This window comes from Phyllobates terribilis, unplaced genomic scaffold, assembly GCF_046119375.1.
Source record: "Phyllobates terribilis strain yellow unplaced genomic scaffold, ASM4611937v1 Scaffold_3__8_contigs__length_932513732, whole genome shotgun sequence".
NCBI lineage: Eukaryota > Metazoa > Chordata > Amphibia > Anura > Dendrobatidae > Phyllobates > Phyllobates terribilis.
In genome coordinates, this window is record NW_027362763.1 from 292388489 (window position 1) to 292413413 (window position 24925).

Here is a 24925-nt window from a genome sequence, read left to right on the forward strand (position 1 = left end):
CCAGGGTCTGGCAACAAAATATCAGAAGTCAGAGATCAAGGCACATAGGACAATACACACAGAGCTGAAAGCTACAACTGGCAGAGAATAGAGGCAGACAGCCAGCTAAATTACCTGGGAATCACTCCAAACAGGAGACACCTGAAGGAAACCCAGCACGCCCTGGCCCTGATTGGCAACTGGACAGTCACTCACAACACTGACAGCACGACCAAGTCTAAAATTGGACTGCCGAGCTGTCTTTCTCAATACTGAGCTGCCACTCACCACACTGACTGGATGAATTGTGACAGGACACATGATGTAATAGCAGGATATAAAGGTGTTTTATCTTTTTTATTTTGCAAACTAGATATTATCAATCAAATCCAAGTAGGCATTATCAGAGAACTTTCACTGGGTTTGTGCACTTTTTCCTCCTGTATGATGCTGCCAAATCATAAGCTCAACCATGTGCAAGTAGCAACACACAGCATTAAAAGAACAGTTCCCCAACAATAGCCTAGAGCAGGCTACTTCTGTGTGAGAGGTAATGTCAGCCTGATCTGCTCTTATTGGAGAACAATTACAAGTTGTCTTGAGCACAATAGGCATGTGTGATTACTGAAACCTTTGTGCTCTCATCTCTGAATATGCAATGTGGGAGAGAAGCAGCACAGCAGAAGTGACAGTGCTATGAGAGGATGAGAGCTGATAGCAGTGTTTGTAATGTAATACAGCTCAGATATGCTAGCCCTCCCCCCACAAAACCAGGACCTTATCTGAAAGGTGTTAATCATCTATGCTCACTTTCTAATCATGTAGGAGGTTAGATCAGGAGATCAGGGCTGTCTATCTTTCCATCTCACACACTGAGAACCTGCTCTAAAGGCCCCGTCACACTAAGCGACGCTACAGCGATCCCGACAACGATACGACCTGTCACGGATCATTGCTGCATCGCTATGTGGTCGCTGGTGAGATATCAAACAGTCAGATCTTCCCAACAACGCAGCAACGATGCGGCGACCCGTAGCGACCTGTATAACAATGCACGCCTATGTGTTTCTGTGCCTGAGTCGTCAACAAGGTCTTTGGTAAGGTGTCAAACACAGAGATGCATGCTACCCAGCGGGGCTTCAACGATCAAAGAAATGTCCAGACCATTCCAACACGACCAGCGATCTCACAGCAGGGGCCTGGTCGCTAGTGTTGAGCCACCCCCATAGTGTTCGGGTTCGGTTCGGTTCGTCGAACACCGGGATGTTCGAGGAACTGTTCGTCAAACACCTTAGAACACCGTCGAACACCGTCGAACAGCGTTAAAACCAATGGCAGGCAAACAAAAACACATAGAAACACATAGAAAACACCTTCAAAGGTGTCCAAAAGCTGACAATCTGCTCAGAAGACACTCTCTTTTAAAAAACCGGCCGGCAATTCCGCAGCGGCATACACCAGTACCCGGCAATTTAGACAAGAAGGAATAGAGCATCACACATAGATTAGATAGATAGAAACATGTCAGTCACATATATAAGAAGTACAGTGACAGTGTTGGTTACTGTACTTGTCATTTAGTGTTAAAGGATTTATTAAAAAAAATAATAGTGTTTTCATGCACCGTCTCTTTAAAAAAGCCGGCCGGCAATTCAGCAGCGGTACCCGACAATTTATAACAGAAAGAATAGAGCATCACACATAGATTAGATAGATAGAAACATGTCAGTCACATATATAAGAAGTACAGTGATAGTGTTGATTATTGTACTTGTCATTTAGTGTTAAAATAAAGGATTTATTAAAAAAAAAATTGGCGTGGGGTTCCCCATAATTTTAGTCTCTAGCGGAGGTTAAGCAGATGGCTGAGGCAGATGTTTGAAGCCTGGGAAGGGGGTAATACCCACGGAGCTTCCCAGGCTACTAATATCAGCCCCCAGCTGAATACCTAGCCTTTACTAGCTATTAAAATGGGGGACCCCCAAAAAATGACGTGGGGTCCCCCCTATTTTAATAGCTAGCAAAGGCTAGGCAGACAGCTGGGGGCTGATATTAATAGCCCAGGAAGGGTGCCATGAATATTGGCTCCCTCCCAGGCTAGAAACACCAGCCGTCAGCCGCCCCAGAAATGGCGCATCCATAGGATGCGCCAATTCTGGCACTTAGCCTCGCTCTTCCCACTGCCCTGTAGCGGTGGCAGTGGGGTAATAGGGCTGGGGTTGATGTCAGCTTATAATGCCAGCTGACATCAAGCCCGGGTTAGTAATGGAGAGGCGTCTATAAGACACCCCCATTACTAACCCCATAGTCAAAGTTAAAAAAAAACACAAACACCCAGAATAAAGTCCTTTAATTGAAATAAAGACACAATTCTTTATTGTTCTAAATTAAACCATACTTACCATCACGCCCATTCCAGCTGAAGCCAACGAAATCCTGCAAAAAAATTAAAATAATAAACCAACATCATCCTTACCTTTCCATGGTTCCCACGACAGCTTCAGCTCTGCTACATTCACATGACAGGCTGGACCACAGCAGAACGCTAGCCTGGGAGGGGGCCAATATTCATGGCACCCTTCCTGGGCTATTAATATCAGCCCCCAGCTGTCTGCCTAGCCTTTGCTAGCTATTAAAATAGGGGGGACCGCACGTCATTTTTTCGGGGGTCCCCATTTTAATAGCTAGTAAAGGCTAGGTATTCAGCTGGGGGCTGATATTAGTAGCCTGGGAAGCTCCGTGGGTGTTACCCCCTTCCCAGGCTTCAAACATCTGCCCCAGCCATCTGCTTAACCTCCGCTAGAGGCTAAAATTACTGGGAACCCCACGCCAATTTTTTTTTTAATAAATCCTTTATTTTAACACTAAATGAAAAGTACAATAATCAACACTATCACTGTACTTCTTATATATGTGACTGACATGTTTCTATGTATCTAATCTATGTGTGAGTCTCTATTCTTTCTGTTATAAATTGTCGGGTACCGCTGCTGAATTGCCGGCCGGCTTTTTTAAAGAGACGGTGCATGAAAACACTAATATTTTTTTTAATAAATCTTTTAACACTAAATGACAAGTACAGTAACCAACACTGTCACTGTACTTCTTATATATGTGACTGACATGTTTCTATCTATCTAATCTATGTGTGATACTCTATTCTTTCGGTTCTAAATTGTCGGGTACTGGTGTATGCCGCTGCTGAATTGCCGGCTTTTCATGTTTCACTGTGAGCACGGTTCCCATCGATTTGGGCAACCACTGTAATGCCTCAACCACCATGGCTGTGGCATTACAGTGAGTGGCAGACAATCCCTGCATGATTGGTGCTCTAAATAGCGAACGACTCGAACACTGCCCAAAACAGCTCGAATTTTAGATTGGCGAACAGTTCTAGTCGAACACCGCTCATCTCTACTGGTCGCTGCTAAGTGTCAAACGTAGCGAGATCGCTACTGAGGTCGCTGTTGCGTCACAAAACTTGTGACTCAGCAGCGATCTCGCTTGCGATCTCGCTTAGTGTGAAGGGGCCCTAAGACCTGCTAATGATTAGGCAACATCATATAAGAAGAACAAGTACACACCCCCAGTGAAAACTCTAATAACACCCACTTGGACTTAACAAAAATAAACTCGTTAGATGCCAAATATATTTATTGCTAATATCTCCACAACAGAGATATAAAAACAAAAATGTTTTATTCCACGCTGCAGCCTCTATTGCATCGTGCGTCCAGTTCAACACGAAAAATTTGATGAAAGATCCTCATTAAAGTGTGAGCTTGATGTGAACAAAGAGGTTCAATCCAGAAGCCTGATCTGTTGTAGTAACAAGCACTGGGAATTTTAAGGGTTAAATAGAATGACTTACATTTTTGGTTTGTTTTCCTTCATTTGCATCTATTTCTCAAATTACCCAGGAATGTGTTAAAGACTCTATTCCAGCCTCCTAAATTCTTGGTGTGGATGATTTACCCCACACAGCTCTGAGATGATGTAACACATTCTTTTAGAGAAAAAGGAACTGACACAAAAATGTGTCACATACCCCAGGGGTTAATAGTATTCCTATCCCTATACAAGCTTGTTTATTTGGAGGCCATGTCCTAGTATATCCGGAAACAATTAAAAGCCCAGCAGGTTGGGCTGACACATGTAAACAATGGATTTGTGTCCTGACTACAGTTTCTAAGAAACAAAAGTTTACAGAAAGTGCTTGGAAAACACCATTCGTTCCAGCCTGCCTGACCGTGAAAAGCAGCACTTTATGGAAAATGACGAGCCTCTATCAGATTACTGGAGGAATCCTGACCGCTTTTGGCACCCTAAGCATTATTTCAGGGGTTATAGCATTTTTTCCTGTCTTTAGCTACAATCCATTGTTTATTGGTTGGAATACTCGGATTGCTTGTCCTATCTGGAATGGAGCACTGGTAAGAGAATAAAAGCAGACTCTGGTTTTTATTGTATGTCATATCTGGGTTAGGTTCACAATAGGAATTCAATTTTATTATCATGGGTCAAAATTTATTTATTTGCACCCTGTTCTTTATATAGCACCAATATATTTCACGGATCAGTACAGATAATGCCACATATTATGGGGAGTTGGGAAAGATTTATCAATAGTGTGATAAAATACATTCTGAACATGTGAGAAAAATGGTGCAAATTGTATCACATTTTTTGACATGGCGTACTCAGTATGATACATTTGGTTTTAGCTCTCTATAGTTGTTTTTCACCACCTCATGCTTTTAATATACATTCCTTATTTTACAATTGCTGTCAATCACAGTCCCTTTTCACACCTCTTGTAGTTATTGTAAAAGGTGTCTATATATGGTAAATTTGTCATATACCATGTACTATAGGGACATTAATGTGGGACAGTTTGCTCAGCAATGGATGGACTAAAGCAAAGATATTAGGGAAGATTTACTAATGCTAGTACATTATATGAACAATCTCTTCCAAGTACAACGTGCAATAGATTCATTGACAATTAAAAATGGCTCGAAAATCCTGGTTAAATGTGTTGCTCTTCTGTAAAATTATTATTATTATTTATTCCATGACACTGTATATGTGAAAAGTGGTATACATTATAAAAACAAGTACAATAATCTGGAACAATACAGGTCACTGACTGGTACAGAAGGAGCGAGGACCCTGCCTGCGAGGACTCACAATATACAGGGGATGGGTGAGGAAACAGTAGGTCAATGTACAGCTGGTCATGCAGAGGTATGGTGAAACGAGGGTTACTGCAGGTTGTAGGCTAGTCGGAAGAGGTAGGTCTTCAGATTCTTTTTGAAGGTTTCCACGGTAGGCGAGAGTCTGATGTGTTGGTGTAGAGAGTTCCAGAGTAGGGGGGATGCACAGGAGAAATCTTGTATACAATTGTGGAAAGAGGAGATAAGAGGGGAGTAGAGAAGGAGATCTTGTGAGGATCGGAGGTAGCGTGCAGGTATGTACCAGGAGACTAGATCACAGATGTATGAAGGAAACAGGTTGTGAATGGCTTTGTATACCAAAGTCAAGGTTTTGAACTGGAGTCCGAGCAATGGGGAGTAGTGTTGAGCCACCCCCGTAGTGTTCGGGTTCGGTTCGGTTCGTCGAACACCGGGATGTTCGAGGAACTGTTCGTCGAACTGTTCGTCGAACACCTTAGAACACCGTCGAACACCGTTAAAACCAATGGCAGGCAAACAAAAACACATAGGAACACATAGAAAACACCTTCAAAGGTGTCCAAAAGCTGACAAACTGCTCAGAAGACGCTTTCTTTAAAAAAGCCGGCCGGCAATTCAGCAGCGGCATACACCGGTACCCGACAATTTAGACATGAAGGAATAGAGCATCACACATAGATTAGATAGATAGAAACATGTCAGTCACATATATATGAAGTACAGTGACAGTGTTGCTTACTGTACTTGTCATTTAGTGTAAAGGATTTATTAAAAAATATAATAGTGTTTTCGTGCACCGTCTCTTTAAAAAAGCCGGCCGGCAATTCAGCAGCGGTACCCGACAATTTATAACAGAAAGAATAGAGCTTCACACATAGATTAGATAGATAGAAACATGTCAGTCACATATATATGAAGTACTGTGACAGTGTTGCTTACTGTACTTGTCATTTACTGCAAAGGATTTATTAAAAAAAATAATAGTGTTTTCATGCACCGTCTCTTTAAAAAAGCCGGCTGGCAATTCAGCATCTGTACCCGACAATTTAGAATAGAAGGAATAGAGAATCACACATAGATTAGATAGATAGAAACATGTCAGCCACATATATACGAAGTACAGTGACAGTGTTGCTTACTGTACTTGTCATTTAGTGTAAAGGATTTATTAAAAAATATAATAGTGTTTTCGTGCACCGTCTCTTTAAAAAAGCCGGCCGACAATTCAGCAGCGGTACCCGACAATTTATAACAGACAGAATAGAGCTTCACACATAGATTAGATAGATAGAAACATGTCAGTCACATATATATGAAGTACTGTGACAGTGTTGCTTACTGTACTTGTCATTTACTGCAAAGGATTTATTAAAAAAAATAATAGTGTTTTCATGCACCGTCTCTTTAAAAAAGCCGGCCGGCAATTCAGCATCGGTACCCGACAATTTATAACAGACAGAATAGAGCTTCACACATAGATTAGATAGATAGAAACATGTCAGTCACATATATAATAAGTACAGTGACAGTGTTGGTTACTGTACTTGTCATTTAGTATTAAAATAAAGGATTTATTATTAAAAAAAATTGGCGTGGGGTTCCCCGTAATTTTAGTCTCTAGCGGAAGTTAAGCAGACAGCTGGGGCAGATGTTTGAAGCCTGGGAAGGGGGTAATACCCACGGAGCTTCCCAGGCTACTAATATCAGCCCCCAGCTGAATACCTAGCCTTTACTAGCTATTAAAATGGAGGACCCCCCCCAAAAAAATGACGTGGGGTCCCCCCTAATTTAATAGCTAGCAAAGGCTAGGCAGACAGCTGGGGGCTGATATTAATAGCCCAGGAAGGGAGCCATGAATATTGGCCTCCTCCCAGGCTAGAAACACCAGCCGTCAGCCGCCCCAGAAATGGCGCATCCATAGGATGCGCCAATTCTGGCACTTAGCCTCGCTCTTCCACGCTGCCCTGGTGCGGTGGCAGGGGGTAATAGGGTTGGGGTTGATGTCAGCTTATAATGCCAGCTGACATCAAGCCCAGGTTAGTAATGGAGAGGCGTCTATAAGACACCCCCATTACTAACCCCATAGTCAAAGTTAAAAAAAAAAACACAAACACCCAGAATAAAGTCCTTTAATTGAAATAAAGACACAATTCTTTATTGTTCTAAATTAAACCATACTTACCATCACGCCCATTCCAGCTGAAGCCAACGATCTCCTGCAATAAAAGTAAAATAATAAAGCAACCTCATCCTTACCTTTCCATGGTTCCCAGGACAGCTTCAGCTCTGCTACATCGAGATGACAGGCTGGACCGCAGCAGAACGCTGCCATCCAGCCTGTCATCCCGCAGACACTGAGAAGCGCAGGCATGCTTGCGCTCCTCAGTGTCTGACTGTGACGGCATCCAGATGAGCCGACAATGAACTCGGCTCACCTCATGTACGTCACTGACAGCGTGGGAAAATTCTCCTGCACTCAGCGCTTCAGCGTGAGAATTTTCCCACGCTGTCAGTGACGTGCATGAGGTGAGCCGAGTTCATTGGACATGACCTCGGCTCATCTGGATGCCATCACAGCCAGACACTGAGTAGCGCAAGCAAGCCTGCGCTTCTCAGTGTCTGCGGGATGACAGGCTGGATGGCAGCGTTCTGCTGCGGTCCAGCCTGTCATCTCGATGTAGCAGAGCTGAAGCTGTCGTGGGAGCCATGGAAAGGTAAGGATGATGTTGCTTTATTATTTTACTTTTATTGCAGGAGATCATTGGCTTCAGCTGGAATGGGCGTGGCGGTAAGTATGGTTTAATTTAGAACAATAAAGAATTGTGTGTTTATTTCAATTAAAGGACTTTTTTCTGGGTGTTTGTGTTTTTTTTAAATACTTTACTAGAAATTCATGGTGGTCATGTCTAATATTGGCGTGACCCCATGAATTTCGGGCTTAGGGCCAGCTGATAATGCCAAGCTGGCCTTAACCCCTTTATTACCCAGTGAGCCACCGCACCAGGGCCCTGGATGAGTTGGGTACAGCGCCAGAAGATGGCGCTTCTATGAACGCGCCATTTTCCGGGGCGGCTGCGGACTGCAATTTGCAGCGGGTGGGGCCCAGAAAGCTTGGGCCTCCCTGCGCTGCAGATTCCAGCCCCCAGCTGCCTAGTTGTACCTGGCTGGACACAAAAATAGGGCGAAGCTCCACGTATTTTTTTTTTAAATTCATGAAATTCATGGAATAATTAAGAAAAAAAGGGCTTCCCTATATTGTTGTGTCCGGCTAGGTACAAATAGGCAGCTAGTGGTTGGGAGCAGCCCGTTCCTGCCTGCTGTACCTGACTGGACACAAATATAGGGCGAAGCCCCACATCAATTTTTTTTTCATTATTTCATGAATTTCCTGAAATAATTTAAAAAAAATTGACGTGGGGCTTCGCCCTATATTTGTGTCCAGTCAGGTACAGCAGGCAGGAACGGGCTGCCCCCAACCACCAGCTGCCTATTTGTACCTGGCCAGACACAACAATATAAGGAAGCCCTTTTTTAAAAAAATTATTTCATGAAATAATTAAAAAAAAATTGACGTGGGGCTTCGCACTATATTTGTGTCCAGCCAGGTACAGCAGGCAGGGACGGGCTGCCCCCAACCACCAGCTGCCTATTTGTACCTGGTTGGACACAACAATATAGGGAAGCCCTTTTTTTCTTAATTATTCCATGAATTTCATGAAATAATTTAAAAAAAAAATGCGTGGGGCTTCGCCCTATTTTTGTGCCCAGCCAGGTACAACTAGGCAGCTGGGAGCTGCAATCCGCAGCGCAGGGAGGCCCAAGCTTTCTGGGCCCCACCCGCTGCAAATTGCAGTCCGCAGCCGCCCCGGAAAATGGCGCGTTCATAGAAGCGCCATCTTCTGGCGCTGTACCCAACTCATCCAGGGCCCTGGTGTGGTGGCTCACTGGGTAATAAAGGGGTTAAGGCCAGCTTGGCATTATCAGCTGGCCCTAAGCCCGAAATTCATGGGGTCACGCCAATATTAGACATGACCACCATGAATTTCTAGTAAAGTATTTAAAAAAACACAACACCCAGAAAAAAGTCCTTTAATTGAAATAAACACACAATTCTTTATTGTTCTAAATTAAACCATACTTATGACGCGCCCCCTGGGCCGTGTGCAAGGGATACCCGGAGCCGGATCTCGATGGGGGTAGTAGTCCTTGTGGCGGTGACCCGGTCCGTGCCCAGGGTGTCAAACTAAGTGGCAGTCTATGGCAGTAGATGTTAATTTGATCGACTACGCCACCCGTTGAGTGCGGCTTTGAAGCCGCCGCTGCAGAGCAGTCCGCTGAGGCCGGTGGTATATGTGCAGCAGTGATGGTATAACCCCCAACGGGAGGGGTATGGCCTCAGGGCAGCAGGTGTAGATGATGGGTGTAGTTATGTTATAGAAAGGAGAGTCAGAGACTTGAGGTGCAGTTTCAGGGTTTTTACTCACAGGTGTTCTCTCAGTCACTCTGGCCTTGAGTGACCACCCGAGCCGTGCTGCGTCCACCAGGTCCTGGACTCGGCCAACCCCCAGGCAGTCCGGAGCGTGGTCCTGAGCTTCCCTGTCTCTCTCTCTTCCTCCTGGCCGTTCCCACCAGGGATCCACCTTTGGCCGGCTCCCTCGGGTCTCTTGGTGGTCAAACCTCCTCTGGGTTCCCTGACCCTATGCTTGGTGTGCCTTTCTGGTGGATTTGGTGAGGGTCGTGGCAAATCTTGACCACGACCTCCGGTTTCTGGCTGAGGATTAGTGGCCTCCACCAGTTCGGGTTCCGGTACCCGTGTCCGCCAACCCTTCACCCTTTCTGGTCTGATTCTGGGTTCTTGGGGTTCCCTCTGTCTTTCTCTCTGGGTCCTTCTTACTCCTCTCTCTCTCTCTGCAGGCCTTGCTCTGGAGCTGGGCCCAGCCGGAGCCACAGCTCCCTGTCAGCCCTCCTGGCTGAGCTCCTCTGCACTCCACTCCCCTACTACAAGACAAGACCCTGTCCTAAGATGGTGCCCACCTTATATACTCCCTCTATGTGTGAACCCAGGTGACCAGCACCCAATGGGCTCCTAGCTTTACCCAGACTACTCCCCCTATCTGCCCCTACACTACTGGGATGTTCCACCCCCCTCCCACTCCAGCCAGGGACAGACGCTGTCGTACCTGCACATATACTTAGTGGGAGTACCGTTGTTCTGTCCCCCGGAAATGGGATGTATGTAGTGCATGCAGCCTACTAGCTCAGTTCCACACTCCATCCTTACCCGGGAGTGGAATACCACACCTCTGGCTTGAGGTGTAATACCCCTGTAGCAGCCGAGTCCTCAGGGTGCTACATTCCCCCCTGGTAAATCACAGCACGTCCTCGGGCTGTAAAAGAATAAAATATCCAAAAACATACAATTTTTTTTTTTTTTCAAAACATCATAAACATATAAAACACTATATATATTATCAGCAGCATAAAACTCTTCATATAAAACTTTTCATTATAAACATTCTTGTTCCTCCGGCCACGGTGCAACTTGTGACCGGGTAAAGTGCAACAGTCTCTTCTGGAAAAAACACAGTTCCTTATAAAACCAGTAGGGGGCGCTTTAGAAAGCGCAACTATATACAAGGGGAGGTGGCCGCTCTCAGTCCTTGGCCAGTGGGATTAGGAAAGAATGACCGCTCTCAGTCCTCGGCCAGTGGGATTAAGGGACATACGGGTAACAGTTTAATTTGCTGGTCCCAACGGGGACTATAATGGTAACAGTTCCTGTACCCTGACGGGTAACTATTTTACAGTTCCATTTACCGTACTTTAGTAGTGACGTCCTCCTAATACTTCCTCCGTGTACCCTTCAGACCCGTCCGGGTCCTCTTGCTCCTCCTGACACCTCAGCTCTTCCTCTGTCAGCCGGTGTACATGAAGGGCATAGGGTCCTTTGGCACATTGGTGCCGGGTAAAGGTGACCTCATCACCCAGGTAAAGGTCACGACCTCTGTGTCCCTCCGGTAGGTGGGACTCGACATCTCTTCTGGTCACGAAGACGTCGCCGGGGGTGTGATGATCTCTGATGAAGCCCCAACCGTGCTGCAGTTGGAATTTAATTACAGTCCCGGTGGCACGGGGACCGTGGGCTGCACGGGGGTTCCTTCGGGTCTGGCTCTTTTGTTCTGCACTCTTTACTTGCAGCCGCTCCTCGCGGACCCGTCTCTCTCTCCGTTCTCGCTCAAAGACTTCCAACTGCTGGCGGCAGCACTCCGCACGCTCAGCTGCGGCCGCCCGGGTCTCCTGAGTGAACCCGATGAGGTCTCCTCCTGCGGGGTCCCACTCAAACTGCGCCTCCTCTAACGAGAGCGGGGTCATCTTGACGGGCGCCGGAGCCGGGATCAGGGGTTCGCACAGGGGTCTTTCTTTCCGGAGTCGGGGATGGTGGTACTCCGGTGGCCACACAAAGGGCTGCCCATCCGGGCAAGTGTGCTGGGCAAACAAGTCCTCACCCAGGTGCGGCACAGTGGAAGTTGAGGGCGCGGTGGTGGTAGCGGCGCCCAGGTTTACCAGGCCTTGCGACCAGGCTTGGGGCACCCTGAACGTAAAGGGCACCGTGAAGACGGCGGCGCCCGGGGTTACTTGACCTTGCGACCAGGCCGGTGGCTCAGTGGAGGTAGAGGGCGCTGTTGGTACTGCGGCGCCCGGGGGCACTCGGCCTTGCGACCAGGCCGGTGGCGTCTCCTGCTTGGCCGCGCTCAGGGTTGAGGCGCGTGACGTCACAGGGGGCGTGGTCGCGGCTCCTGCTTGAGGCCTAGTTTGGAGCGGTGGCGGTGCAGCGACGGGCACGGTAGGGGGAATTTCGGGCTCTGTGACGGGGAGCTGGGGTAGGCTTACGGTGACTGGGCTTGGGGTAGTGACGTCCCCTTTACCATCCTCCGTTTCTTCAGCTCCTTCCTCTGCGTCGTCTCCGGCCTTCATTCCTCCTGCACCATCCTCAGAGGCGGTCAGACTCCTCGTCTCGGGTGGCGTGCTCCGCTGGCGGGCTCCAGCCTGCTGGGCCATCTCCCTGCTCCACTCATCCAGCGTTTCTTGCTACACCTGGGCCATCCTCCGTGCGAGGCCCTCCAGCGCGGTCTGCGCACACTCCCGGTCTCGGGGGAGCTGTGCCAGGATCTCCACCAGGCCTAGTGGGGTGGTTGCTTGCAGCAGGCTCCTGACCACAGGGTCGGTGCTGCCTGCCTCTCCCTCCATCTCCGGGTGCGACTTCTCCGGACTCCTCTCCAGACTCCTCCAGGCTGCACCCATCTTCTCTCTTTTGTTCTTGGTCCACCCACCCTGAGGGTGGTCCCGGGGCAACTTGGTGATTGTCAGTTCCAGGGGCAGTCCCCTCACGCTGATGGACATCTCAAGCATCACAGTCTCTGCTGGTGGGGGCGGTTTCCGCTTTTGGCGCCATTCTTGGACCTGGCCCACGATGGGAGGTGGCCTCTTGCCACCCTCTGGCACGCCCATAATGGCGTCCGCTCTGCCAGGGCGGGAAGTCTTCTGAAATGGCGGGAATCTTCTCCCAGTGGCGGGAAACTCCGTGGATGGCGGGAATCTTCACCGATTGCGGGAAGAAGGCTGAAGATGGCGCCGGATGGCGGGAATCTTCACCGATGGCGGGAAAACCTCACGGATGGTAAGTTTTAAAAGTCTCTTTTTCAGGCACGCAGTACCCGGTGGTTGCGGGCACGAGATCCTGCCGAATACGCCAAAAGTTGACGCGCCCCCTGGGCCGTGTGCAAGGGATACCCGGAGCCGGATCTCGATGGGGGTAGTAGTCCTTGTGGCGGTGACCCGGTCCGTGCCCAGGGTGTCAAACTAAGTGGCAGTCTATGGCAGTAGATGTTAATTTGATCGACTACGCCACCCGTTGAGTGCGGCTTTGAAGCCGCCGCTGCAGAGCAGTCCGCTGAGGCCGGTGGTATATGTGCAGCAGTGATGGTATAACCCCCAACGGGAGGGGTATGGCCTCAGGGCAGCAGGTGTAGATGATGGGTGTAGTTATGTTATAGAAAGGAGAGTCAGAGACTTGAGGTGCAGTTTCAGGGTTTTTACTCACAGGTGTTCTCTCAGTCACTCTGGCCTTGAGTGACCACCCGAGCCGTGCTGCGTCCACCAGGTCCTGGACTCGGCCAACCCCCAGGCAGTCCGGAGCGTGGTCCTGAGCTTCCCTGTCTCTCTCTCTTCCTCCTGGCCGTTCCCACCAGGGATCCACCTTTGGCCGGCTCCCTCGGGTCTCTTGGTGGTCAAACCTCCTCTGGGTTCCCTGACCCTATGCTTGGTGTGCCTTTCTGGTGGATTTGGTGAGGGTCGTGGCAAATCTTGACCACGACCTCCGGTTTCTGGCTGAGGATTAGTGGCCTCCACCAGTTCGGGTTCCGGTACCCGTGTCCGCCAACCCTTCACCCTTTCTGGTCTGATTCTGGGTTCTTGGGGTTCCCTCTGTCTTTCTCTCTGGGTCCTTCTTACTCCTCTCTCTCTCTCTGCAGGCCTTGCTCTGGAGCTGGGCCCAGCCGGAGCCACAGCTCCCTGTCAGCCCTCCTGGCTGAGCTCCTCTGCACTCCACTACCCTACTACAAGACAAGACCCTGTCCTAAGATGGTGCCCACCTTATATACTCCCTCTATGTGTGAACCCAGGTGACCAGCACCCAATGGGCTCCTAGCTTAACCCAGACTACTCCCCCTATCTGCCCCTACACTACTGGGATGTTCCACCCCCCTCCCACTCCAGCCAGGGACAGACGCTGTCGTACCTGCACATATACTTAGTGGGAGTACCGTTGTTCTGTCCCCCGGAAATGGGATGTATGTAGTGCATGCAGCCTACTAAGCTCAGTTCCACACTCCATCCTTACCCGGGAGTGGAATACCACACCTCTGGCTTGAGGTGTAATACCCCTGTAGCAGCCGAGTCCTCAGGGTGCTACACTTACCGTCACGCCCATTCCAGCTGAAGCCAATGATCTCCTGCAATAAAAGTAAAATAATAAAGCAACATCATCCTTACCTTTCCATGGTTCCCACGACAGCTTCAGCTCTGCTACATCGAGATGACAGGCTGGACCGCAGCAGAAAGCTGCCATCCAGCCTGTCATCCCGCAGACACTGAGAAGGGCAGGCATGCTTGCGCTCCTCAGTGTCTCTCTGTGACGGCATCCAGATGAGCCGAGGTCATGTCCAATGATCTCAGCTCACCTCATGCACGTCACTGACAGAGTGGGAAAATTCTCCTGCACTCAGCGCTACAGCGTGAGAATTCTCCCACGCTGTCAGTGACGTGCATGAGGTGAGCTCATTCATGTCCAATGAACTCAGCTGACCTCATGCACGTCACTGACAGCGTGGGAGAATTCTCACGCTGAAGTGCTGAGTGCAGGAGAATTCTCCCACGCTGTCAGTGACGTGCATGAGGTGCGCCGAGTTCATTGGACATGAACTCGTCTCATCTTTATGCCGTCACAGCCAGACACTGCAGAGCGCAAGCATGCCTGCGCTTCTCAGTGTCTGCGGGATGATAGGCTGGATGGCAGCGTTCTGCTGCGGTCCAGCCTGTTATCTCAATGTAGCAGAGCTGAAGCTGTCGTGGGAACCATGGAAAGGTAAGGATGAGGTTGCTTTATTATTTTTCTTTTATTGCAGGAGATCGTTGGCTTCAGCTGGAATGGGCGTGACGGTAAGTATGGTTTAATTTAGAACAATAAAGGAATGTGTCTTTATTTTTAATTAAAGGACTTTATTCTGGGTGTTTGTGTTTTCTTTTAACTTTGACTATGGGGTTAGTAATGGGGGTGTCTTATAGACGCCTCTCCATTACTAACCTGGGCTTGATGTCAGCTGGCATTATAAGCTGACATCAACCCCAACCCTATTACCCCCTGCCACCGCACCAGGGCAGTGTGGAAGAGCGAGGCTAAGTGCCAGAATTGGCACATCCTATGGATGCGCCATTTCTGGGGCGGCTGACGGCTGGTGTTTCTAGCCTGGGAGGGGGCCAATATTCATGGCTCCCTTCCTGGGCTATTAATATCAGCCCCCAGCTGTCTGCCTAGCCTTTGCTAGCTATTAAATTAGGGGGGACCCCACGTCATTTTTTTTGGGGGGGTCCTCCATTTTAATAGCTAGTAAAGGCTAGGTATTCAGCTGGGGGCTGATATTAGTAGCCTGGGAAGCTCCGTGGGTATTACCCCCTTCCCAGGCTTCAAACATCTGCCCCAGCTGTCTGCTTAACCTCCGCTAGAGACTAAAATTACGGGGAACCCCACGCCAATTTTTTTGAATAATAAATCCTTTATTTTAATACTAAATGACAAGTACAGTAACCAACACTGTCACTGTACTTATTATATATGTGACTGACATGTTTCTATCTATCTAATCTATGTGTGAAGCTCTATTCTGTCTGTTATAAATTGTTGGGTACAGATGCTGAATTGCCGGCCGGCTTTTTTAAAGAGACGGTGCATGAAAACACTATTATTTTTTTTAATAAATCCTTTGCAGTAAATGACAAGTACAGTAAGCAAAACTGTCACAGTACTTCATATATATGTGACTGACATGTTTCTATCTACCTAATCTATGTGTGATTCTCTATTCTTTCTGTTATAAATTGTCGGGTACAGATGCTGAATTGCCGGCCGGCTTTTTTAAAGAGACGGTGCATGAAAACACTATTATTTTTTTTAATAAATCCTTTGCAGTAAATGACAAGTACAGTAAGCAACACTGTCACAGTACTTCATATATATGTGACTGACATGTTTCTATCTATCTAATCTATGTGTGAAGCTCTATTCTGTCTGTTATAAATTGTCGGGTACCGCTGCTGAATTGCCGGCCGGCTTTTTTAAAGAGACGGTGCACGAAAACACTATTATATTTTTTAATAAATCCTTTACACTAAATGACAAGTACAGTAAGCAACACTGTCACTGTACTTCATATATATGTGACTGACATGTTTCTATCTATCTAATCTATGTGTGAAGCTCTATTCTGTCTGTTATAAATTGTCGGGTACCGGTGTATGCCGCTGCTGAATTGCCGGCTTTTCATGTTTCACTGTGAGCACTGTTCCCATCGATTTGGGCAATCACTGTAATGCCACAACCACCATGGCTGTGGCATTACAGTGAGTGGCAGACAATCCCTGCATGATTGGTGCTCTAAATAGCGCCAGACATGCAGGACACGCTTTTGGTGCACGAACAGTTATCGAACATAACATCGAACAGCCGAATTTTTTGCAAATCGTTCGGGTTCGTCGAACAACTCGAACACCGCCCAAAACAGCTCGAATTTGAGATTGGCGGACAGTTCTAGTCGAACACCGCTCATCTCTAATGGGGAGTCAGTGAAGGGATTGAGTCACTTTCACTTTTTCAGATATATTTGTATGTGTCTGAAAAAGTGGTACATGTTTTTTGGGCTCAAACATTGATACACTGATATGCACAGCAGAGAAATACTTTCGTTTGTGCCTCATTCATCAGCGCTTTGCTTGCTGTTTAATGAATACAGAATAGTTATTGAGTTAAGCTAGGTGTAAAAAAAATTCCTGCAGCATGCCCCCTTTTCATTGTAACTTAGCAGAAGTGGAATAATGACATGAATAATATCCATACACACTGGATGCATTGTTTCTAATAACGATAGAAACATATTGGCTGCCTGAGACATTAATCACATTTTCTGACCATTATTATAAAATCAGCTGACATTCACCAACCTCAGATGTTAGTGGTAAAGGTCACAGTCAGTTTAGTGCCTATTCAGGTATAAGTAATTGGCAACATCCACTAGGGGGCGCTTTAGTGCACTAAACTGATAAGTCTTTCATGTTTGTCCCTTGATTCTTTGACTCATATACTGAATAGCCATAAAGAACTTTTTTGTCTTTCTTTCATTGGTGCAAATATTCTTATTTTCCATCGCATGTGCTTTACCGAAAACCACATTTACAACAAACTGGAATAGAAAGACACCTCATGTAAATATTTACCTGCAGTCAGTTCTGAAAATAAGACTGATTATTACATCTCATGTCATGAAAGACTCTATTTAAGCAATTGTTAATCATTTCCATTCTTGAACTTCTATGTATGCCTTTCTGGGAGAGAGAATTTGAGTTTGGCATATTCAATGTCATTTTGGGACAGCTTAAGAATCTGTTTCCCTCTTAGGGATGTGATCTTCTATGCTAAAACGGTTTGGATTTTGTGTTTCTTAGTATATTATAAAGTTCAGATGACAATGTGCTTGAGTATGAAAGTGATCAACATACAATATCTACAATTGACATACTTATACAATGTATATACAGTATAAGGCTGAGGTTACATCTGAAGATAAACCAAAAGAAAAATGGTGTTACAAAATATCTCACTAACATAACTTTCTTAAATCTAAAAATTTTGCCCACATATCTATTGCAGTACATTCTCTAGGGGTCAACATTATAAAAAGAGAAAAGTGTAGGATGTAAACTTACATGTGGTGATGTAGATCCCTGTTAGGTGTGTAATCCTGCACCCCAGCGCACGTTTCACCCACCTTTGCAAGGACACATTCCCTGACAAAGCTGGATGAAAGGTGCGTTGGAGCTCAGGGCTACACACCTAACAGAGCTCCAAATCACCACTATGTAAGTTTACATCCTACACTTGATATATAATGTTGACTACTAGGGACTGTACTGCAATAGATATGTGTGCATACTAACTATATCATGCTTAGAGCCTTGGTAGGCTTGTCTTTAGCCCTCTATTGAGCTACTCTGTTTTCTCTTAACAAAATCAGTTACAATATTTTATATTTATTAAAGTTGATATATTTGTGAGATATTTTGTAGCACCATTTTCTTTTTATTTTGGTTTATCTCATGACACTTCGGTGCATCTCTCTTACCCAGCCAATTACTTTTGGTTCCAAGAATATTGGTAGGTCCTAATATTAAGGTTACATCTGAATCTTGAATTTCATTTTCCTTTTCAGTGAAAGCAGAAAACCAGAATTAAAGCTGTGACAAATCCATAACATGACAGATACCAATTGCACAATATGGAACCCATTAATTTATAATCGGGTCCAAAAGGTTCCTCCGAGTAGTCTGTAATTTCACGAGAAACCATACCTCCGCATGCTGCGCCATTTTATCTGTCAGTATGACAGAATCTTTTTCTGATGTTCAAGCTGTTATGAAATCTGTCCTGATGTTACTAGATTTCTGCCGAGGAGGCATTAACTCAGCAGCTTGTAGACCATGTTGAGTGCTACAGTATACCAGCTGGAGGAAGAGGAGAGGTTGCAGTGCCCTGGGTGACTGGTGTGGACTGATAAAGAGGTTGCGGTGTTCTGCACAGTACATCAGCATATATGACTCTCTACAGTAAATCAGCACATTCTTGACATATCTGTATAGACCGAACTGTAAACATATGATTTATAAGTGTATCCAGATTTATTACTGAGAATGTGTACACCTCACACCCTGTTCTAAGAAAAATGTGAAACCCACACTTTTATGCCAGAAGTCAAAGATCATACTTATAAAATGAAGAATTATACAACGTAATATACTGCTTATCACTTGCAATATCTTACAATATCTTATTACTTCCCCACTTCTAATATCTGCTTCTACAGTTTTATATAAATTAACAAATATCTCTGCAATTCTGTTTCCATCTTTTAATTATGCTTGAAAATATTTGTGCAGACATATATTTTAAATTAATTTCAATAATAACAAAAGTCTTGAGAGATGTCATAATACTGAGGGTAGTGCAAGTCTGTTTAGGATATGCCGTGCCTCACAATGGAGGGAAAGTGGCCACAAGACCATTTAATCCTTTTGTCCTACAAGGGATGTGACAAAAGAAACCAATCAGTGCCAATCAAATGAATGACAAGCTCTTTGGCAATTAAGGTGAAGCGGTATAAGAAATAGGGCTCGCTCACACGAGTGTATACTTGGGCCGTGTGCTATCTGTTTTGTCGTATAGCACTTGGACCAATATTATAGTATAGAGCAGGGCTAATCAGCATTTTTTTTCTCATGCTGATTCCGCATAAGAAAAAAATCCCATCATGCTACGAGTTGCTGTGCAAATCGGATGGCACTCACTCACTAAAGTCTATGTGTGCGTGGAAAACATCGGAATGCACTCCGATGACATCCGAGTGCAATCCGATTTCCGTGGACTCACACAATTAAGAACATAGAGAAATCTTGTTCACCATCTTCTCTTCACCTGTGCTACGATTCTATCATCCAAGAGAATCAGATCACACTAAGCTGACATTCGGAACTCTGATTATATAATTGATCCGATTCTCTCTGAGGAGAAAATATACGCTTGTGTGACCTCAGCCTTAAAGTCAAATTGCCAGACTATGTTGCGCTATGGTATATCATAGATTACGCTTACTGTATAAGCACCATTCATTGTTACATAGGTTCAAAAGACCTAGGTCCATCAAGTTCAACTGTTCTTCACCAATTATACATTTTGTCACTAAATTATCTATAACCCATAATGTTATGTGTATCGAGGAAATTATCCAGACCTTTTTTAAAAGCTGTTATAGTGTCTGCCATTACTATCTCTTGCTGTAGGGCATTCCACAGTCTGACTGCTCTGACTGAAAAGAACCCTTTCCTGTTTAGGTGCTGGAATCGCCTTTCTTCCACCCGCAATGAGTCCCTTGGTCTTTAGTATGGTCTTTGGAAGGAATACGTCGTGTCCCAGTTCTTTGTATTGACCACACATGTATTTATACATATAAATGAGATCTCCGCTGAGATGTCTTTTTTTTATGCTAAACAAGCCCAACTTTTACAACCTCTCTTCATATGAGAGGCCTCCCATCCCTTGTAATAATCTAGCTGCCCGCCTTTGAACTGACTCTAACTTCTGAATATCCTTTTTAAAATGTGGAGCTCAAAACTTGATCCCATATTCTAGATGTGGCCTCACCAGTGATTTATAGAGGAATCACGGAATTTTATCTCTCTTTTTATACACCCTAAAATCTTGTTTGCTTTTGCGGTTGCTGCTTGACATTGAGTACTGCTGCCCAGCTTACTTGTAACCAGAATACCCAAGTCCTTCACCTGTTCTGTAGTCCCGAGTATAATCCCATTTAATCTATATGCAGCAATAGGATTACTCCGTCCTAGGTGCATTACTTTACATTTATCAACATTAAACCTCATCTGCCAAGTGTTTTCCATTCAGTCATCTTATCCAGATCATTCTGCAATATTGTAATGTCAAGGTCAGCTTTTAATATCCTACATAGTTTGGTGTCGTCAGCAAAGACTGACACTTTACTCTCAATCCCATCCACAAGGTCATTAATAAAGAGGTTACAAAGAATCGGTCCTAGTACCGATCCCTGCGGTCCCCAATGCTGACTATATCCCATTTAGAAAACATACTATTTACGACAACTCTTTGTTGCCTGTCATTTAGCCAATTCCTTATCCATCTGCATATAGTTTACCCAGTCCTTGCTTCTGTAGCTTCAGTATAAGGCTGTTTTGTGGTACAATATCAAATGCCTTTACAAAGTCCAGATAAATCACATTAGCCGCATTACCAACATTCAGATTTGTATTTACCTCCTCATAGAACCCCAACATGTTGGTTAGTCACTACCTATTTTTTATGAATCCATGTTGATTATCATTTATTATATTATTCTCTGCTATATAACTCTGTAAGTCATCTCTTATGATGCCCTCAAAAACTTTGCACACTACCGATGTCAGATTTACTGGACGGTAGTTACCTGGTCTACCTTCTTGCCTTCCTTAAATATCGGTACCACATCAGCCATTTCCCAACCCTGTGGCGCTACCCATGTTACAAGAGAGTCTAAGAATATGAGATCCTGCGGTCTGTCAATTACTGATCTCAATTCCCTCAGTATCCGTGGATGAATTCCATCTAGGCCAGGGGATTTGTCAATGTTTAATTTGATCAGATGCAGGCGTACTTCTATTTGTGTTAAACTAGTTATATCAGGTGGTGAACTTTAATTTTTGCCTTGTTGAATGATCCCTGGTATAGTCAGTTTATTGGTGAACACAGATGCTAGTTTAATATCTCAGCCTTTTCTTTGTCGTCTATAATTATCTTATTATCATCTTTTAAAGGGCCGATGCCGTTCGTTTTTTTCTTTTTGGCATTGATGTAATTATAAATTTTTTTTGGATTTATTTTAATGTCGTTCGTGATTTGTTTCTCTGTAGATAATTTTGCTAGCTTGATTTCTTTTTTACATTTATTATTTAGGTCTTTAAACTCCTGAAATGATATTTCTTTGCTCTTGGCCTTCAAGATTTTGAATGCCCTTTGTTCCTGTCTTATTAAACTTTGTACTGTCTTATTTATCCATAATGGTTTCTTTTTATTCCTGGACATTTTATAACCAGAGGGAATAAGTTTTCTACAAAATTCTAGTAGTATTTCCTTAAACATGCCCCATTTACGTTCGGTATCCTCAGTTACCATGACATGCTCCCAGTCTACCCGATTAAGCATTTCCCTTAATTTGTTGAAATCAGCTTTCCTAAAGTTGCAGGCTTTTGCATTTTTTCTTTGAAATGTTTTATTAAATACTACATTGAAATGTTACATATGAAACTTACCATATTATGGTCACTGCTTCCCAAATGCTTCTGGACCTGTAGATCTACAAAAAGAAGAAAGGGGAAGCGCCCCTAGTGCAATTCCTAGTGTATGTTGCCTGGAAATAAATATTTATTTTGGAATAATCAGTTGAAACATTGATTCCTGGGCAGCGCTAACCATCATCCATCCGTATTCTCTCTATTTGATTTCTGGAACTGTAGATCTGAAATTGTATCTGGTCTATTTGACAGAACCAGATCCAGCAGATTACCTCCCCTGGTTGGTTCATCTATCAGCTGAGAGAGGTAATTGTCTTGAACTGTGAATAAGAACTTGCATCTTTTAGCACAACCAGAAGATTCTATATCCCATTGAATGTCTGGATAGTTAAAATACCCAATAATAAGGACCTTATTATTATTATTTGCTGCCTTTTTAGTTTGTTGCAGCAGTTCATCTTCTACCTGTTCAGCTATGTTAGGAGGCTTTACTCATACTGATTGTCGCTGGGTATTAAGTTGGATTTAACGAAAATACACACTCCCCCACCTTTTTTTCCTTTCCTAAATGTATTGTAACCTTCTACATTTGTCATCCAGTTATGGCTGTTGTCCAGTTAGGTTTCCGTAATACCCTCCACATCGTAATCTTTGGCTGACATAAGAGTCTCCAATTCATTCATTTAGTTTGCAAGACTAATTGCATTTGCCAGCAGACATTTAATCTATTAGTGCATTTATTTCTCCAACTCACTTTCTGTCACGCAAGGTGTGGGAAAGACTAAGTGCAACATGAAGGGAAGAGGGAGAGGAAGCCCAAACAGTAAGGAAAAGGGGAGTGGAGACCCCTTGGCAGATCTAATATCAACCTCGCTACCCTACTGTCCCTATATAGGTTCCACACCTATCGCCGAGCAGGACCCTAAACCCTGGATGACCCTAGAGCTTGTGTCAAACAGCAGCAGGTGAGAGTTCGCTGCTGGGTCTTAAAGGAAGAAGGATTAAAAAGGTGTCTGCAATGCCAAGCGCAGTGACCTTCTACAGCTAGATCCAGAGTGACTGTCTATAACACCTGATACACCCATGATACCTCCCTACTTTTCTTGCATTTCCCAGCCCCCCCTAAATCCTCATTGACCCCTACTGTCTCACTCTGTCTGTCTACCCCTTGTTTGCACAACTACCCTCTCTCCCCCCAGATCCCAGTTTAAAAGCTCCTCCATGACCATTTTTTCCCCAAGCACAGCTGCACTCTCCCCATTGAGGTGCTGCCGGTCCCTACCGTAGAACCTGTAGCAGACAGAGAAGTCAGCCCAGTTCTCCATGAACCAAAACCCTTCCTTCCTGCCCCAATTTCGAAGCCACTTATTTATCTCCCTAAGCTCCCGCTGTCTTTTTAGTGATGCACGTGGCACCAGCAGTATTTCTGAAAACACCACCTTGGAAGTACAAGACTTCAGCTTCTCTCCGAGTTTCCAGTAATCATTTTTAAGGACATTCCACCTCCCTCTAACTTTGTCATTAGTACCAATGTGTACCATGAACGCTGGGTTTTCCCCAACCCCACCCGTTAATCTGTTTATCCGATCCGCAATATTCTGAACCCGACCACCCGGCAGACAACATACTGTTCGGCATTCGCGGTCTCGACAGCAGACAACTCTGTCTGTCCACCTAATGATAAAGCCCCCTACCACCAACATCTGGCTGGCCTTTGCTGCACCCCTATTTCCCTCCTTACCACAGCAGTCATTTTCCTAGTTGCTGGGAGCAAAGTCCTGCAGTAGTGATCCTAATCCTGGGCTTGCAATCCTAATATCAGCCAAACAGGCATATTTACTAGGTTGTGCCAGATCTGAATTGGGCTCCCTGACACTCTTTCCCCTACCCCTTCTTCTGTTACCCAGCTACTTACTTCTGGGTCCTGATCTTCCCCACCTCCACCCTCCTCCATATCACTGGCCCCAGCCAGCGCAAGCTCAGTGAGCTTTAAACTCCTCTCCAGGTTTACAATGCTCATGAGTGCTGCAAGCTTCACATTTAGATCCAGTATCTGGGCTTCCAAACATGTAACTCGGTAACATTGAGCGCAGACATATTCTCCCTCAAATGGTTATTGAAGGCATGCATACATCTCACAAGACGCACATCTCGTAGTATTGTCCATGGAACACATATTAAATGGGGATAAAGAATACAGGTAGAAGCAGAAAAACTAATAGAAGGCTAGTAAGGAAAACACCAAACTATGTTCTTGTGTTAAACTATGATATTGTGTTTAACTATGCACTTATCTGCAGCCAATATTCACTTAGCTGATCCATGTTCCTTACTGACATGTAAATTCAAGCTTCTGTGATACATACAGTAAAGAGTAGACAAGTTTGCCATAATTGACAGTGCTTCATTTTTCTTACCTGTATTATCAGCAGTAGTGACATACGAGTGCTATTATTAAGGAGTATTTACATTGAAAGATTATCATGCATGAATGTTCCCAGGAATGGTCATTTCAGTATAAACTTGTAGCCTAATCAGGCTGCTGATCAACCAATGAGCAAGTAAAACCCTCATATGTTGGATAAAATTATTTATAAGCAGTCTTACAAATAATAGTACTTTCAAGCAAATGATCAGAACTTGCGCTGCCAAGAACAATGGCAGCCAATGTGCACTGAAAGATCTATTATTGATTGTTCAGTGCACATTGTTTAATGCGGCCCACCTCTGTAAATGGGCAATTAAACGTCAAGCTACAAGTAAACAAGTTGCTGATTGCCAATTTTTAAGTGTTACACATCGACTAATGTAAATGGACCCTTAAGCAACGTTCCCAGGATGAGCTTTTAGTGAGTTTTTGATGTTGCAGATTTTCAGCTCCATTTCTACACTTATTAAGTAATTTAGGCTATTTGCAATTTTTCACAGCGTTTTTGAATGCATTTTGTTACCTGCGATATCGCAATTTTTGTCTCTTGTTGGTATGTTATATTTTAGGCTGAGTGCGCACGATGACTTTTTGGTGAGATTTTGACGCTGCATATTTTCGCTGCATCAAAAATGTAGCG

The 24925-nt window shown here is 45.0% G+C and overlaps 1 protein-coding gene across 1 annotated transcript in view; it reads left to right on the plus strand.

Moving 5' to 3' along the window:
• The first annotated feature begins 4145 nt into the window (after positions 1-4145).
• The window catches only part of TMEM212 (transmembrane protein 212), a 37308-nt gene continuing 16528 nt past the window's right edge, over positions 4146-24925 (plus strand). Inside the window, exon 1 of the mRNA XM_073673084.1 lies at positions 4146-4412. Coding sequence (XP_073529185.1) covers positions 4254-4412 — 159 coding nt within the window. The 5' untranslated portion in view covers positions 4146-4253. The remainder of the gene's footprint in view (positions 4413-24925) is intronic.